At 33.4% G+C, this 14,662-nt stretch overlaps 1 protein-coding gene across 1 annotated transcript; it reads right to left on the reverse strand.

Annotated features, from left to right (window-relative positions):
- Positions 1-4,537: 4,537 nt before the first annotated feature.
- LOC149580159 (pentatricopeptide repeat-containing protein At2g22070-like) lies at positions 4,538-8,050 on the reverse strand. The gene is made up of 2 exons (XM_089789788.1): positions 7,194-8,050; positions 4,538-6,244 (listed from the first exon to the last, which is right to left on the reverse strand). Exons 1-2 carry the CDS (start codon positions 7,776-7,778, stop codon positions 4,886-4,888), a joined length of 1,944 nt encoding a protein of 647 aa, XP_089645914.1. The 5' UTR covers positions 7,779-8,050; the 3' UTR covers positions 4,538-4,885.
- Positions 8,051-14,662: the final 6,612 nt, after the last annotated feature.

Below are 14,662 nucleotides of genomic sequence, written 5' to 3' on the forward strand. Positions count from 1 at the left end.
GTGCATCCTCATGGTGGTTGATTTTTTGAAGGGCCTCCTCTGAGAACATCAAACTTGACACCCCTAATGGTTCATGGATTCAAACTCTACTCTTAATGATTCATCTGTGATTGGTAATGGTGCCAATAGCTCTGCTTCGTCTGACCAGGCTTGCACAATAGAACGTTCCCTACTCGCTTGCACAAACATCCCAAGTGCTAGATGCAAGCTCCACCCTTACCATCACTTTCTAGGTCACCGCAATGACACACTGGAACAACAATCGCTATTGAATCATACTTCCGAATTTGTGCCAATGGAGTGAGAAAGAAAAGCATTGTTAGGGAGCCACACATAGCAAATGAGCTACTGCTTCATTCTGCTCTTATAGATCCGATGTCATTGATTTGATTTGGATTACGGTATTGCATTCATCCTTTGCTCATTCTTGGAAATGGCTCCCTCGTCACTCAATAAAAAGTAGCACAACTACTAGATGACGACTCGCCCTTCACTTTCCAGACAACCGCTATCGAATCATGAAGTTGCATAGAGAAGACTTTGGGGAGCCCTTACATAACAATTGGGATGCTTCACGACCCTCCAATAGAAAGGATGCTAATGCCAATATTTGAAATTCAGAAAATATGTCTTTCTTGAACACCAGCACTAATTCTATTGGAGGGTCGCTAGGAGCTTTCATTATCAAATCTCCCATTAGTCACGATAGGTTCATAACAAATTGCTAGAGTGCCAAGTAGCCACCTAATGCTAGACAAGGCTCACCATTAGATCAACTTCAAAATTGTTGAATAGACACGCTATAGAATGGCAACCACTGCCAAGCCTCTTCCAAAATTGTGCTAGTCCAAGAAGATGATCTAAGAGAGAGTCCACGAGTAGGCATTCGTTGGGGGATTCACCCACTCTATTTTTTTTAGACCTCATAGTTTGGTCAAATTTTGACCATCTCATCATGGTTTTCTACCAACAATTGGTTGAAATTTCAACCAATCTTTTGGTCATAACCATGCAATCGTGGTCGTGGGTTGGGCTAGAATTGGTCGAAATTTTGACCAATTCTTGAAAGTTTTCCACTAAGAATTGGTTGGAATTTCTACCAACCTGTTAGTCATGACCATGGCATCTTGGTCGTGGGATGGGCCAAAATTGGTCGAAATTTCAACCAATTCTTGAAAGTTTTCGACCAAAAATTGGTGGAAATTTCGACCAATTCTTGAAAGTTTTCCACCAAGAATTGGTTGATATTTCAACCAATTCATGAAATTTTTCTACCAATACTTGGTTAAATTTTTGACCAATTCTTGAAAATTTTCCACCAAGAATTGGTTGAAATTTGGACCAATTCTTGAAATTTTTCTACCAATATTTGGTCAAAATTTTGACCAATTCTTGAAAGTTTTCCACCAAGAATTGGTCCAAATTTCAACCAATTCTTGAAATTTTTCAACCAATATTTGGTCAAAATTTTGACCAAAAATGGCAAATCAGAGTGAGTAGAGACAAAGACTTTTTGACGAATGTATTCGTCGAAATTTTGACTAACTTGCAAGTTGGTCGAAATTTTGATGAGAAATATAACGACAAACTGCTTGGTCAAATTTTTGACCAAAATTTGTCAAAAATTGAGTCCAAATTTACTAGTGAAAGAATTTCATAAGTGGATAAAGTCATGTAATATCTTCATACCAAATCATAAGATGGTAATATGCCTCCAATGACACCATGTCGCTCCAACAAGATGTTGGGAATACCACACTCCACCTACAACTAAACTCAATCTCTAGCCTCAAGTTAACTATCAATGAGAAACTTGACTGAGACAATCCTCTTGAAGATATAAGATTAGGGAGAAAGAAATTGTAGAGTATTAGGACTGAGAGGGAGTCTTTCTCAACCTCTACACTAAATCAGCCCAAGACGCGTTAGGGAAACTCACAATTCCACCAACCATCAAAATACTCATCCAACAACACTAAGCTAGTGGCATAACCACACTAGCCTACTTTCTCAAGAGAAAAGTATATGGAGATGCACCAAAGTCAACGTCCAAAAAGAAGGATCAAACTCACCCAAAGAACTGAGTCACTCCCAAAGAACAAGGTAACATCAACCTCAAGCAAGGAGTGCTCACAGGCTACACTTCACCTCATAGAGGTGGATTGGTGTTACAGGGAACACACAAACCCAAGCATGAATCCCAACAAGTGCCTAGTAGATTATGAAGGCTTGTTAAGTCCTCCTTTAAGAATAACATGAAGGGTTAAACTTCTCCAATGGCCATAAGTGTGATATGTCATAATTGAATTGGCCTCTACTCGATAAAGGGTACTTGGAACATCAATCTACATCTTCTAAAGTGTGAAAGAGTGCCTATGGTTCTCCCGACAACATTCTCCATTAGCACACTCTCGCGCAAGGTTTCTCACCAAACTAGGCAAGATAATGCAAAGAACCGGGCAAGAAAATGCATGACAACTTGTTTCTCGCGTGAAATTTCAAAACAACACAAAAATTGTCTTCACTCTGGAGGTCATAACTTTCATGTCCAGACTCCAATTGACTCTATTTGAAATGTGTCAGAAAGATATTGACAAGGCCCACAACATGATGGAGCTTAGAGAGTCCTACGACCTAAGAGTTTGAATCACCACTCAAGATAAAACATCATAGGCAACTCAAATTGTCTCGGTTACCAAGACAAGCAATGGACAAAACGTCCAAAACAACCCAAGAGCACACATGCCCACAACGACATAAGACATGGAATGAAAGGTAATTCACACACTAAAACCATCATTACTTCTCTTTCATAATTTCATCAATTAATCATAACACAAGCATTAATGCACAATGAAACTGAAAGGTTTTCTAAGCAAGGGTTCAAGAGTCACTTATCTTTAAGCAAGCACCTATCTTTTTGAATTTCTTTCCAGAATCATCCCTTTGTTTCCTTTTACAGTTAACTATTAAAGTAATTGCACCTTTTTGCAACAGATATGTTAGATCATACTTAGTTAAGTGTTTGTATATTAGTGGCAAAAATATGATGTTGTTTGCAGCAGCCTCAAGTGATATCATATTGGCATGGATATAATTTTTTCTCTCTCTGTGCTTTTAAGAATGCTATTGTCGGTTTGTCTTCTTCCACCTGAAATAGCCAACTTAATAACTCTGGTTGTATTAAGATGCCAACCTCTTGATCCCTGAATATTAAAATTTTCAACTGGAATGTTGTGCACAGGGAGTCATTGTGTCATTGTTGGGTACTAATTGCAACTCCCTCTGGATCCTAGGCCAACCTTTGTAGTGGTGGATTGGAGTTATGCAAAGGTGATTTTGTAGTGGGAATACTCTTCCCAGGTGCTTAAAATGTCCAACACTAAACCATCATTCCTGAGTTGCATTTATTAATAGTTTTATCTTTGCAACTAATATTTTATATTACAATGTATGTTAATATATATAATTTTGTATTTCAGAAGCTTCTGTTTACTTTTGCGATGATGTCACAGGTTAACTCTATAGAATTTAAAGGGTGTCATGGAATTTTAAGTTAAATTTAACTTTTGATACTTCAACTAGGGTTTCAATCTGCATTGTTCTGGGAACAAAAGAACAATAGTGAGTCATGGATGGTATTTTTTTGAGTTTGGTTTGAATTTATGTCTTATCTAAATGTTGCACTTCAGTTTTTTTGTGCAGGAAAACTGGCTTGACGAGTTTAATTTGTCCTTGGGCATTCCCTCAAATGGTGAATTTTTGCATAAACTTTCTCAGTTGAAGTCACTGTTAAGGATTATATAATGACTCCCACAAACAAATTTTGCATGTTGAAGTAACTATGCTGCTGAATATGAGTTAATTCATAATTGGTAGAAAACGCCACTTTTGTAATGCAAAATTATCAGATTGACTTTTAGTGGGACTTGAAATTATTAAAATAATTAAAGAAACTTATTTATTAGACTACAGAAAACTGGGTAGATACACTGTTAATATTGTTGATTCATTGTTTATTGCAACACACATTAGTGCCAACAATGTTAATTTGACGCTTGAATCAATTGTATCCTTCATGTTATTCATTAGAAACAAAATAAAATTATAAACCCTTGATGAAGTTACCCATGATCTTTGTTCACTCACACAATGTTTTTCAAGTCATCTTGTGATATTAATGCATGCTTCAATTTACATATTAGTAATAATTGTCATTAGCAGATGAGTGTTTAATAGGTTATTGTAAACATGACAGTACTGATAATTTATATATTAAATATAAAATAACATAATAAAGCCTAAAAATTATTGTACATATCACTTAAAATTACTTCAGCGTACCCATTGCACCCTATGGTGCGATCCCTAGTTATAGGGACATGCAAAAGACACATGAAAGGGAAAGACACTTGCCAGAGTTTGGAAAATGCCACATGCCCACCTTAAATCACCCAAGCTAATTTTTTGTGCAATTTATCTATTAAGATAATGAAAATGCTACCAGGAAAAATAGGAACAACCAATGGGAAGAAAGGAAGAAAAAACAAAAAATTCGTTTTAATGGAGAAATTTCCATCGAACATAGGATAAACAAAGTTTACAGGATTTCCGAGGAGCAAACTAACAAGGAAAATGCTACTGAAAACATTAGTCCCTTGCCTTAATGGCAGTACTAAAAATATCCCTTACATGGATTGCATGTGATATGAAAATTATCTTAAACAGTCTGACCCCTTGTGATACAAAGGTAGATGAGAAATATTTGTAATGCTTTAACAGCTCTCTGCTAAGGTGAACAACCAACTTTTTACCTTTACTTTCCCTGAGGTGAAATAAAACAGACGTTTGGTAGTACCATCATAGTAGCCTATTTTATTTAGCATTACCAAAAATCCTGACATGAACATAAACCATCCTCAAAATGGTGGAACCGGTTAACATCCCTCACAATAATTTCTCTCTTCTCAATCCTGGAAATGAACTTAATGGCGGTGTGACAATCACCACACACCCGAAGATTCTTCATGATTCTGATAGGCACTTCAGAAGGTGTGCTAATAAGTCCAAAAGCAATAGCTAGCTTTTCACTGTGATAGAATAGGCTTTTTTCCTTGTGTTCTACCTCCACATCATGCAAGACAAAGTCCACATCAGGCAGGTATCCAGTTGCCTTCATCTTCCCAGCCAATTCCTCTAGCTTTTTATATATTTCATCTGTTTGTGGGTGTGTTCTATCTTCTCTAACAAAAGTATGCACCTTGTTACCTGCTTCAATCCAGCTGTACCCTGGCTCCTTTTGCACTCCTTTTTCTTTCATCTCATTTCTCACTTTTGCAACATCATCCCACCTACCAGCTGAAGCATAGATATTTGAGAGGAGCTTATATGGTCCAGCACGTTTGGGTTCAAATTTAAAAAGCTGTTGTGCTGCATGTCTTCCTAACTCTGAATTCCCATGAATTCTACATGCACCAAGCAATGCCCCCCAAACAACAGCATCAGTTTGAAATGGCATGTTGTTGATCAATTCCTCTGCTTCTTTCAAGCGCCCAACTCGGCCATACAGGTCAACCATACAAGCATAGTGATCTGTCTTTGGAGGAATGCAGTGATCATAAATCATTGAGTTAAAGTAAAAGCACCCTTCATTCACTAGGCCAGCATGAGAACAAGCAGATAAAACACCGATGAATGTTACATAGTTGGGTTTTGTCCCTGCTTGTATCATTTGTTCATAAAGCTGAAGGGCCTCTTTAGGATGTCCATTCTGTGCATATCCTGAAATCATAGTATTCCATGAAACCACATTCCTTTCATTCATACCGCCAAACACTTTTCTTGAATCCATGGTGCTGCCACATTTGGCATACATGTTAACAAGTGCACTTGCAACAAAGACATCTGATTCAGTCCCACTTCTGACAATATAGCCATGAACCTGCTTACCATGCCCTAAAGCTGCTAAATTAGCAGAAGCACTGAGAACAATAGAGAAGACAACGACATCTGGTCTCATTGCCTGACTTCGCATTCTGCAGAATAACTTCAAAGCCTCCTCACCGTACCCACTCTGAGCATATCCTGCAATCATTGATGTCCATGAGATTACATCCCGTTCACGAATATTGTCAAACAATTGTCTTGCACTTTCCATGTTTCTGCATTTTGAATACATATCAACCATTGCATTCAACAGAATGGAATTGAACTCAAATCCAGTTTTAACAATGTAAGCATGTACCTGCCAGGGAAATGTTAAGGCAAGGGAAATTTCTTACAAGAATAGAATATAGTTGGAGAAACATATCTACTATAAGACAAGAAATCCTTTCACTAAAGCCCTATTGAAGTTCCTCCTAAAAACAATCATTTATTCAGTGCTAGTTACAATTGGATACATTAACCTGCTCTCTCACAAAAGGTAAAAAAGAATTAATAAGCATAGTGCCAAGAGAGACTGATTTTTGAATGATCTACATTTATAAGTTCTATCCAATCTAATAACTTAATAGTTTGATCTAACAGTATTGTCTACTCGTGAGAATTTTATCCAAATTAAAAATAGATCACACAGTAATGGTGATTCATAATCCGGTGCACATATGGCAAGGTTGACGTATGAACATGGGCACATTTAACTATAATCCAAAGTTGCCCAACCCAAATTCTTAAGTGCCCATAAACTCGCCAAAGATTTCCAAGATAATAAAAGAAGATAAAAGTCAACAAGCCAAAATCTCTGTATGTTTCAAACCAATCACAAACTTCAGTTTGATGTCATGAAGCTTCCGCACTCTATAATTGTGAAAGGCGAAAAAAAATCTTTACTGCAATAATAATATCAATTTCGACCATTCATATTTTTTCTATTTGATTGTGTTGAATTTTATTATTTATATTTAAGCTCACATTTTTAAATCTATAATCTGTTATCAGAATGAAAGAGAACATATATTTTGTTACAAACCAACCCAAATGAAAAAGAGGCGAGAGAGGGTGCGAACAATATATGCATTAGAATAATATTATGAATGGCAGCTGCCAAGTTAGAAACAAAATTTATGAATTCTTGAAATCCCTTGAAACCCATTCTTAGGTTGACAATAATGAGGATAGGATTGACTATTTTTTTCAAATTCTCAAAAAGTGGTTTGGCGAAAAAAAAAAGAAAGAAAGCACACAAGAAATACCTGCTTCCCCTCTTGAGCAGCTGACAGATCTCCACAGCTACTGAGAGCACTAGCAAATGAAAACTCATTTGCCTTTACGCCTCCATGCTGCATGTCCCCAAACAGTTTCAGGGATTGCCTGCTATATCCATTTTGAGCATACCCTGATATCATTGCATTCCATGAGATAGCATCCCGTTCACCCATTTTATCAAACAGTTCTTGTGCATCCACAATTCTGTCTTTCTTGGTACAGCCACTGATCATAACATTCCATGAACATATATTTCGCTGTGGCATTTTGTCAAACACTTGGCGCGCATCCTTGAAACCACCGCATTTTAAATAGAAGGTGATAAGGCGGTTCCACAATAAGATTTCGGGTTGGAAACCAGTTACGAGAATCTGGGAATGAAGTAGCTTACCCAATCTCAAGTCCTTTGTGTCGATACATTGTTCTATAAGATGGGCATAGTTTTTTATAATAGAGGCTTTTTTTTCTCCCACAAATACATTGTTTAAGGTAGATAGTTCTAAAGAAAAGATACCAAAGTTCCACCATTGTTGTGCGAGCTTAAAACGTTGTGGGAGTTTGTTAAGTGCCATAGTAAAGCCATAATGGCGTTTTCAGTGGTTCATCTGTGATTTAGGAGTTCATTACGACGGTGGTTTTGAACAGTTTTAATGGATGGATTATGCCAAAACCCATTAAATTATACCAGATGCACAGCTATTAGAGATGAACTGCTTCCTAGTTAAAAACCTCCACTGGCCAGTAATATCATGAATGAACGAATTTTTTCGATGACGTATATAAACACAACAGCTCAAATTCACTGAGCTCTGTTGTAGCCTAAGAATGTAAATTATCAGAGTATTGAATGTGTTTTTTTTAATTTGGAGATTTTTTTTTCAATTATTATCGTTCATCATTTTATTTTCTTGTTTGTATTTTCATAATTATTACTGGAAGGTCTCTAGTAGTCGTTTAGACTAACTTATGTGTCTAGAACTTCTAAATTGTAAGTCAGATTTGTAACGCCCCGCTCGGGAACCCAAGAGAAATAAACCTAACATGTTACAATGTTTACTGAACTATTTTTTTTTTTTGAAGTTTAAACAACATCAAGATAACATTAATGTGGAAGCAATAAGAACATACACAACAAATACACATTTGCAATTACAGATATAGTTTCAATTCCTCAAAGGTTCCTTTACGTTGAGTCACATTTAATAATTATTAATTAATTAGTTTAAGTTTCAAGTACAATGTCTTAAGATCATAAAGGAATAATAGATACATAGTCGCATAAGCAAATGCATAAGTATAAACAATACAATGAAAGTACATCCAATCAATAACATCCACTGCACATGTTGCAGGGTATGTGAAAATAGATATTGTACAACAGAATACATGATAACATATATACTTCATCTGAAAAGAAGTCTCTAAGATAAGAAGTAAGAATGATAAAGGTACATCTTCTACAACGAACATCCAACAGCTGGCAATGTGAAGGGGAACCCAAATGGTAAGAAGGCACTACCTCCCGACCGCGTGGTTACCTAGTCAGGCTTCCACTCCCACCGTGCAGGGAAGATAATGAACGATCCACATACGGCTATCAAACCTAAAACATTCCTAGGCAAGGTACCCCTAATAGCCAAAACTACCTCATAGGAAACACATACTACTCAAGAAGATAAAATAATCCAAAAGTAAGAACACTCAATCCAATATCGACACCACATAACCAAACATCATACATAAACCAAGTATAAACCAAATACCAAGGTCATAAGATAAAGTCAACGAAAGATAATCATCTCAAGTCAAAAGTCACATGTCAAAAGTACAACATCCATGAATCACCAATCATCATTAATGAAAGTAAATAACCACATCCAACAATAGATACACCATCATACAATAAGTACACCACCAGAGATACACAAAGTCCACAAGATCTACAGAGGAGACTCAGGCTACATACTAGGGAGTGTCATCACATGGCTGCTTGAGTTACCCTGGACTGATCTCTTAATAGACCCCGGACCCTCAAGCGTTGAGTTACCCTGGACTGGTTACTATGAACCCCGGACCCTCAACATCACACATATGGAAACTAGAAAGCCCTCTCAAGAAGACGAGGCACTCATCTCATTCCCATCCTTAGTCTATACAAGCACTCAAGGCATGGGTAAATCAAAAATCTCTAACTTATCTTTTTAGTGTGTTTTCCCCCCCATAAATTTTAATTACTAGATTATCACTTATTACATAACTTGCATTAGGTTACCCTGGTACTGACCACTTTGGGTCCCGGACCCCTATGCAAGCCACTCCCAAGTCACATACCTAGACAACCTCTCCTAAGCACATAAAAACATAGTTGTGTCCCATACCACAACACCCATAAAGATCAAACTTGGTTCCTTAACAAGCAACTTGATAACAAGATGGATCAAACTAAATCCAAATATACATAAATGCTCACAAAACAAATCTCATAAGTATAAACTCCAATTTGAATCATAAGAATCATCATAACATCTAGCCACATAATAGTATCCAAGAAATCTCACAAAACCTCTGGTGTACATCCTAGACTGGTCGACATCTAAACGACACCAAAATCCAAAAAGAAATATAGACAGTATATAGAAAACATCATAGTCTCACAGTTGGATTTGATTGATAATATATTGTTGAATTAATGTAAGGCTTCAATTTTTCGTTTTTTTTTTTTTTTTTTTTTTTAAATTATTATTATTATTATTATTATTATTATTTATTTTATTTTTTTAAAATTTATTATTATTATTATTATTTTTTTTTTATTTTAATTTTTTTTTAAAATTATTTATTTTATTTTATTATTATTATTATTATTATTATTATTATTTTATTTTTTATTTATTTATTTTTTTAACTAAGTCAAATTTCAATAATTTTGTTTATTAGAAGAACAACCTTTCTAATAAATTTAGATAAATTATTATATATGAAAATTTTAAGAATTGTATTATAATTCTATATTCTTTATTTTATAATATTTTTCTCAACGACCTTCATAACAATATTATTTTAATATATACATATTTTAATAACATTTACGATATTAAACTGATAGGAAAAATAAATTGAACCCTTCGAATTTTCAATCCTAAGATTTTCATTTCCAAAAACAAACCTATTCCAAATTTAAATTTCTTAATTCCATTTTAATTCAAAACCCAAATTTCAATTTAATACTAAATTTCTTTCAGAAGTAAAACAAGGTTTTCTAAATAGTTTTTTTCAATCCCGATTCCCAGAAGAAATCAAATCGCAAAAGATTCAGAAGAAAGGTAGCAAGATTCATTCAATAAAATTTGATAAAGCAATTTCCAACAAGCACGAAGAAGACAAAGATCCGAAAGTGTTTCTAGAATGGTTCACAAACCCTACCTTGATCTAATGCTAACAATCTGGTGAAACCCTTGCTAATCCGAACCCTTCCAAGCTTCCAAAGATTTCTTTGCTCCCCTTTCCAAAAGTGTGTTCCCTGAAAATCTGTGTATGCAATAATGACCCAAAACCCTCTAATATAGAATCTAATTACCTTTTAGGGCTTCTGTCCCCACAACTCTAAAATAATAATTACTTTATTTAATTAATTCATTCATGCACAATTAATTTCCCTTTTAATTAAAATTATTATTTTATTATTCCTTTCATGCACGTTAAGTGAATTGTTAAATTACTTTATTTAACTTTCCACTTTACTTTAATAAATTTATAACTTTTTTAAATCTCATGTGCACATTATTAAAATATCTTTATTCGAGTTCACATGTTTTTATCTTTTAAATTAATTTCTTTTATTTTTAACTCATGCATAATTCATGCGAACTATAATCTTTATGATAATTAAATATCATTTCACTTTTAATTTCATTTTTAGAAACTTAATTGATAAAATATTTATTAACTTAAATAACAATAATATTTAGCATTTATTTAAAAATGCACTCTAAATATATTATTAATAAATTAAATTAATATAATCACGTTCTAAATTTAAACTTTAACTTTTATCTCCAATATTTAATTCTCTCTTATTTAATTAATTCATTCATGCACAATTAATTTTATTTTTAATTAAGATATTCTTTTATTAATCCTTCATGCATTTTAAGTGAATTGTTAAATTACTTTATTTAACTTTCCACTTTGACTTTGTTTTTTAAAGTTAATTTATAATTTTAATCTCATGCGTACTTTATTAAAATACCTTTATTCAAGTTCACATGTTTTTATCTTTTAAATTAATTTCTATATTTAAAACTCATTCATGCGAACTTAAATCTTTTCCATAAATTAATATCTTTTTTCCTTTTTAATATATTTTTGAGCGTTTTAATTTGATAAATATTTATTAACTTAAATAACAATAATATTTAGCATTTATTTAAAAATGAACTCTAAATATATTATTATTAAATTAATAAATATTATTACGTTCTAAATTTAATCTTAAAACTTTTATCTTCAATTTAATTCTTTATATTTAATTAATTTCTCAATTAATTAAATATAATTAAATATTCATAATATCATAATAATTTTCCATTAAATTAAATAATTAATTTAATCTATTAATTAGACTTAATTAATTTAATCTATTAATTAGACTTAATTAATAGAAAATACATCAAACACTCACAAAACAACATACACACAAAAATACTCATGGGTTTTTAAAAGGGTAGACAGTCTGTTACGAGTCCTCCTTGCAGGACAAGTATTATAGGCTTATGGCTAGGATTGGACCTGATCATTATCTTCCCATTCTCACCATTTGAGTATTTGTAATAGGGCACGCTCATCCTGGCAATTCAGGGAAGTCGATGCCCGGTACCTACATCCTGCATAAAAGACGAGCATGTACATGTATATAATATATCTAAACTAAACAGACAATGGCAGGGAGTGGTTCATCGTGTAGATCCCGACTAGCAGGTGACTACGACTCCCTCCCTTAACCACATCAAACACGTCAGACAGAAAGATAAAATAAACACACACACCATACACATGCAAGTATGGGGTAAGTATAATAATCACAAATCTAAGATCAAATGCGTACATATAATAATGCATCTCTATCAATACAACATAATCATCACTAAAGACATCATGTTAACATTGTTACAAAAGAAACCACATTTACTAACTAGGATCATCAAAATACCATTAACAACACATGAATGAAATCAACTAAGCAATAATAACCGATGCATTTGTAATTCAAGACATGAAATAATATCATAATATTGTAAATCCAATATCTCTAAACTAATCAATGCATAAAATCAACCTAAAAAAATTTGACAATGATAACAGAAATGCGAACTAGGGGCAGGCACTACAAGATTTTAACAATTTTTTCGTGTTAAGAGCTTAAAACTAAGGTTTCAGCTTTTGGATATTCATGGATCTCTCTTAGGGATCATCAAATATCAAGTGGTTAAAAAAATGACATTTTCAAAGTGATGCCTAATAACTGTGATGTTTTACACCAATAGTCACTGAAAAATACCAGTACTTGTTGCAAAAGTTGCAAAATGTCCCAGTAGTTTTTATGAACTATCTCAATAAGATGATGACCAACCAAAAAAGCTAAAAATGATCGACTATTAGTACACATGTGATCGACTATTGATACATACATGACAATTGTTGAGACTCCTTTAATATTTGTAATTGGGGTAAACATAACAAAAACGTCATAATTATTAGACCCCCTAATGATTACTTACTTTCTTATCTACAATTGATTAGAAAGAGATCATAAAGTTGATATGCATAACAAGCTATATGAAACACTAAAATATTTAATTGGTTTTCGTTTATATTTATTTTAGTCTTTTATAAACTTTGAGTTAGTTGGAGTCGTGCTTTTGTTCTCTAAATTTTATCTTTTATTATACTTTTGCAATCCTAAGTCAATTTTAGTCTTGCGTAGACATCATTATCATTATGCTATTGATTTAATTATTGATAATTATAAAACTGTTATTAAATGGTTGATAGATAAATTTATAAGTTCTTTTAAAAGTGTTATTTTAAGGTGACTATTTTCAAAGAAGAAAATAAAATAAATTTGGTGGAGGGATCTAGACAATTAAAGGGCCACCAGAAGAAATATTCATAATAGAACCAAAGGGCTCATAGTTTCTATTTTTTGGATAATTTATTTAGGAATTGTAATGATCAAGGTCTATCCCAAACTTGTAATAGCATTTTAAGTATTGAATATCATTGTTACAAAGCATTTTAAGTATTGAAGATATCATGGCTACAAAGAAAAATAAATCTTTTTGAATGACTATGTTATGCATTTTTGGATGTATGTGAAAGAAGAACAATGCTTAATCTTTTGTTGTTGTTGAAGTCTTATGTATAACTATATAGTGGTTACAATTTGTTACCAATCACTTTAATTATTTTTGTTGTTGAAGTTGACGAAAGATCCACTCCACAACTCTCAAGAATCGCCTATATGCAAACACCTATCACAGAAAGAGAGAAGCAAAATCTATGGTGGATGGAATTCTCAGATTCATAGATAAGACATTCTTGATGAGCAAAAAGAGAAATTTCTATTATCAAAAGTGAATGAATTATTACAAAGAGATCAATCCTTATAAAGGACATCAAATCCCTAAAAGGCAAAACCTAGGTTGCATGATAATAATTAATAAAAGAATTAATTATTATATGCCAAAAGTTTAGCTTAAGTAAACTAGAGATAATAAGTGACTTAATAATTAAATCAATATGATTTAATTAATAAGAAAATACGTTATTACTTTAACACCCCCCGTTAAGATAAACTTAGGGAGTAGCTAAAAACTTAGAAACTACTACTAAATGTAAATTTGGGTCGCGATAGCAAATGTCTGATGAGGTGCCCAAGCACAACCAAATCTCTACAAAGAGGACAAATAGAGAAAACCACATGCGAAAAATCCTACTCCAAAAAGAGATGATCAAATGCTTCAAGAACTAGTGAAGGGCTAAAGAAGCCTAAAAACTAGGGAATGTCCTAGAAGATAGGAACAAAAGATAATCATGTACAACACCACTAAAGCATGTAGAAGCTGCAAAGCTCTCTCAAAAGTAATTGTCGGTCTGAAGAACCTCCACTAAAATAGAATCTAACTAGGTAAAGAAGACTATAATCTACATGAGTGCTCTTAGAAGACACTACTTGAATAAGGAGGTACACAAAGGCAAACAACTGAACTCGAAGATACAAATGACATAAAACACCAAGGCCTGAAGAGCTAATCAATCGAACATGGAAAGGTGCAACCAAAGTAAGAACAAAAAGAGGAGTGTCTATATGGTAAATGATCCATCTCACTAAAATGCATAGGTACCCAGCCAGTGCATCTGCTAGTACATAGGAACAAATATCAAATACATAGCTCAC

This window comes from Cupressus sempervirens, chromosome 1 (assembly GCF_028749045.1).
Source record: "Cupressus sempervirens isolate cs-2001-9-10 chromosome 1, ASM2874904v1, whole genome shotgun sequence".
Lineage (NCBI taxonomy): Eukaryota > Viridiplantae > Streptophyta > Pinopsida > Cupressales > Cupressaceae > Cupressus > Cupressus sempervirens.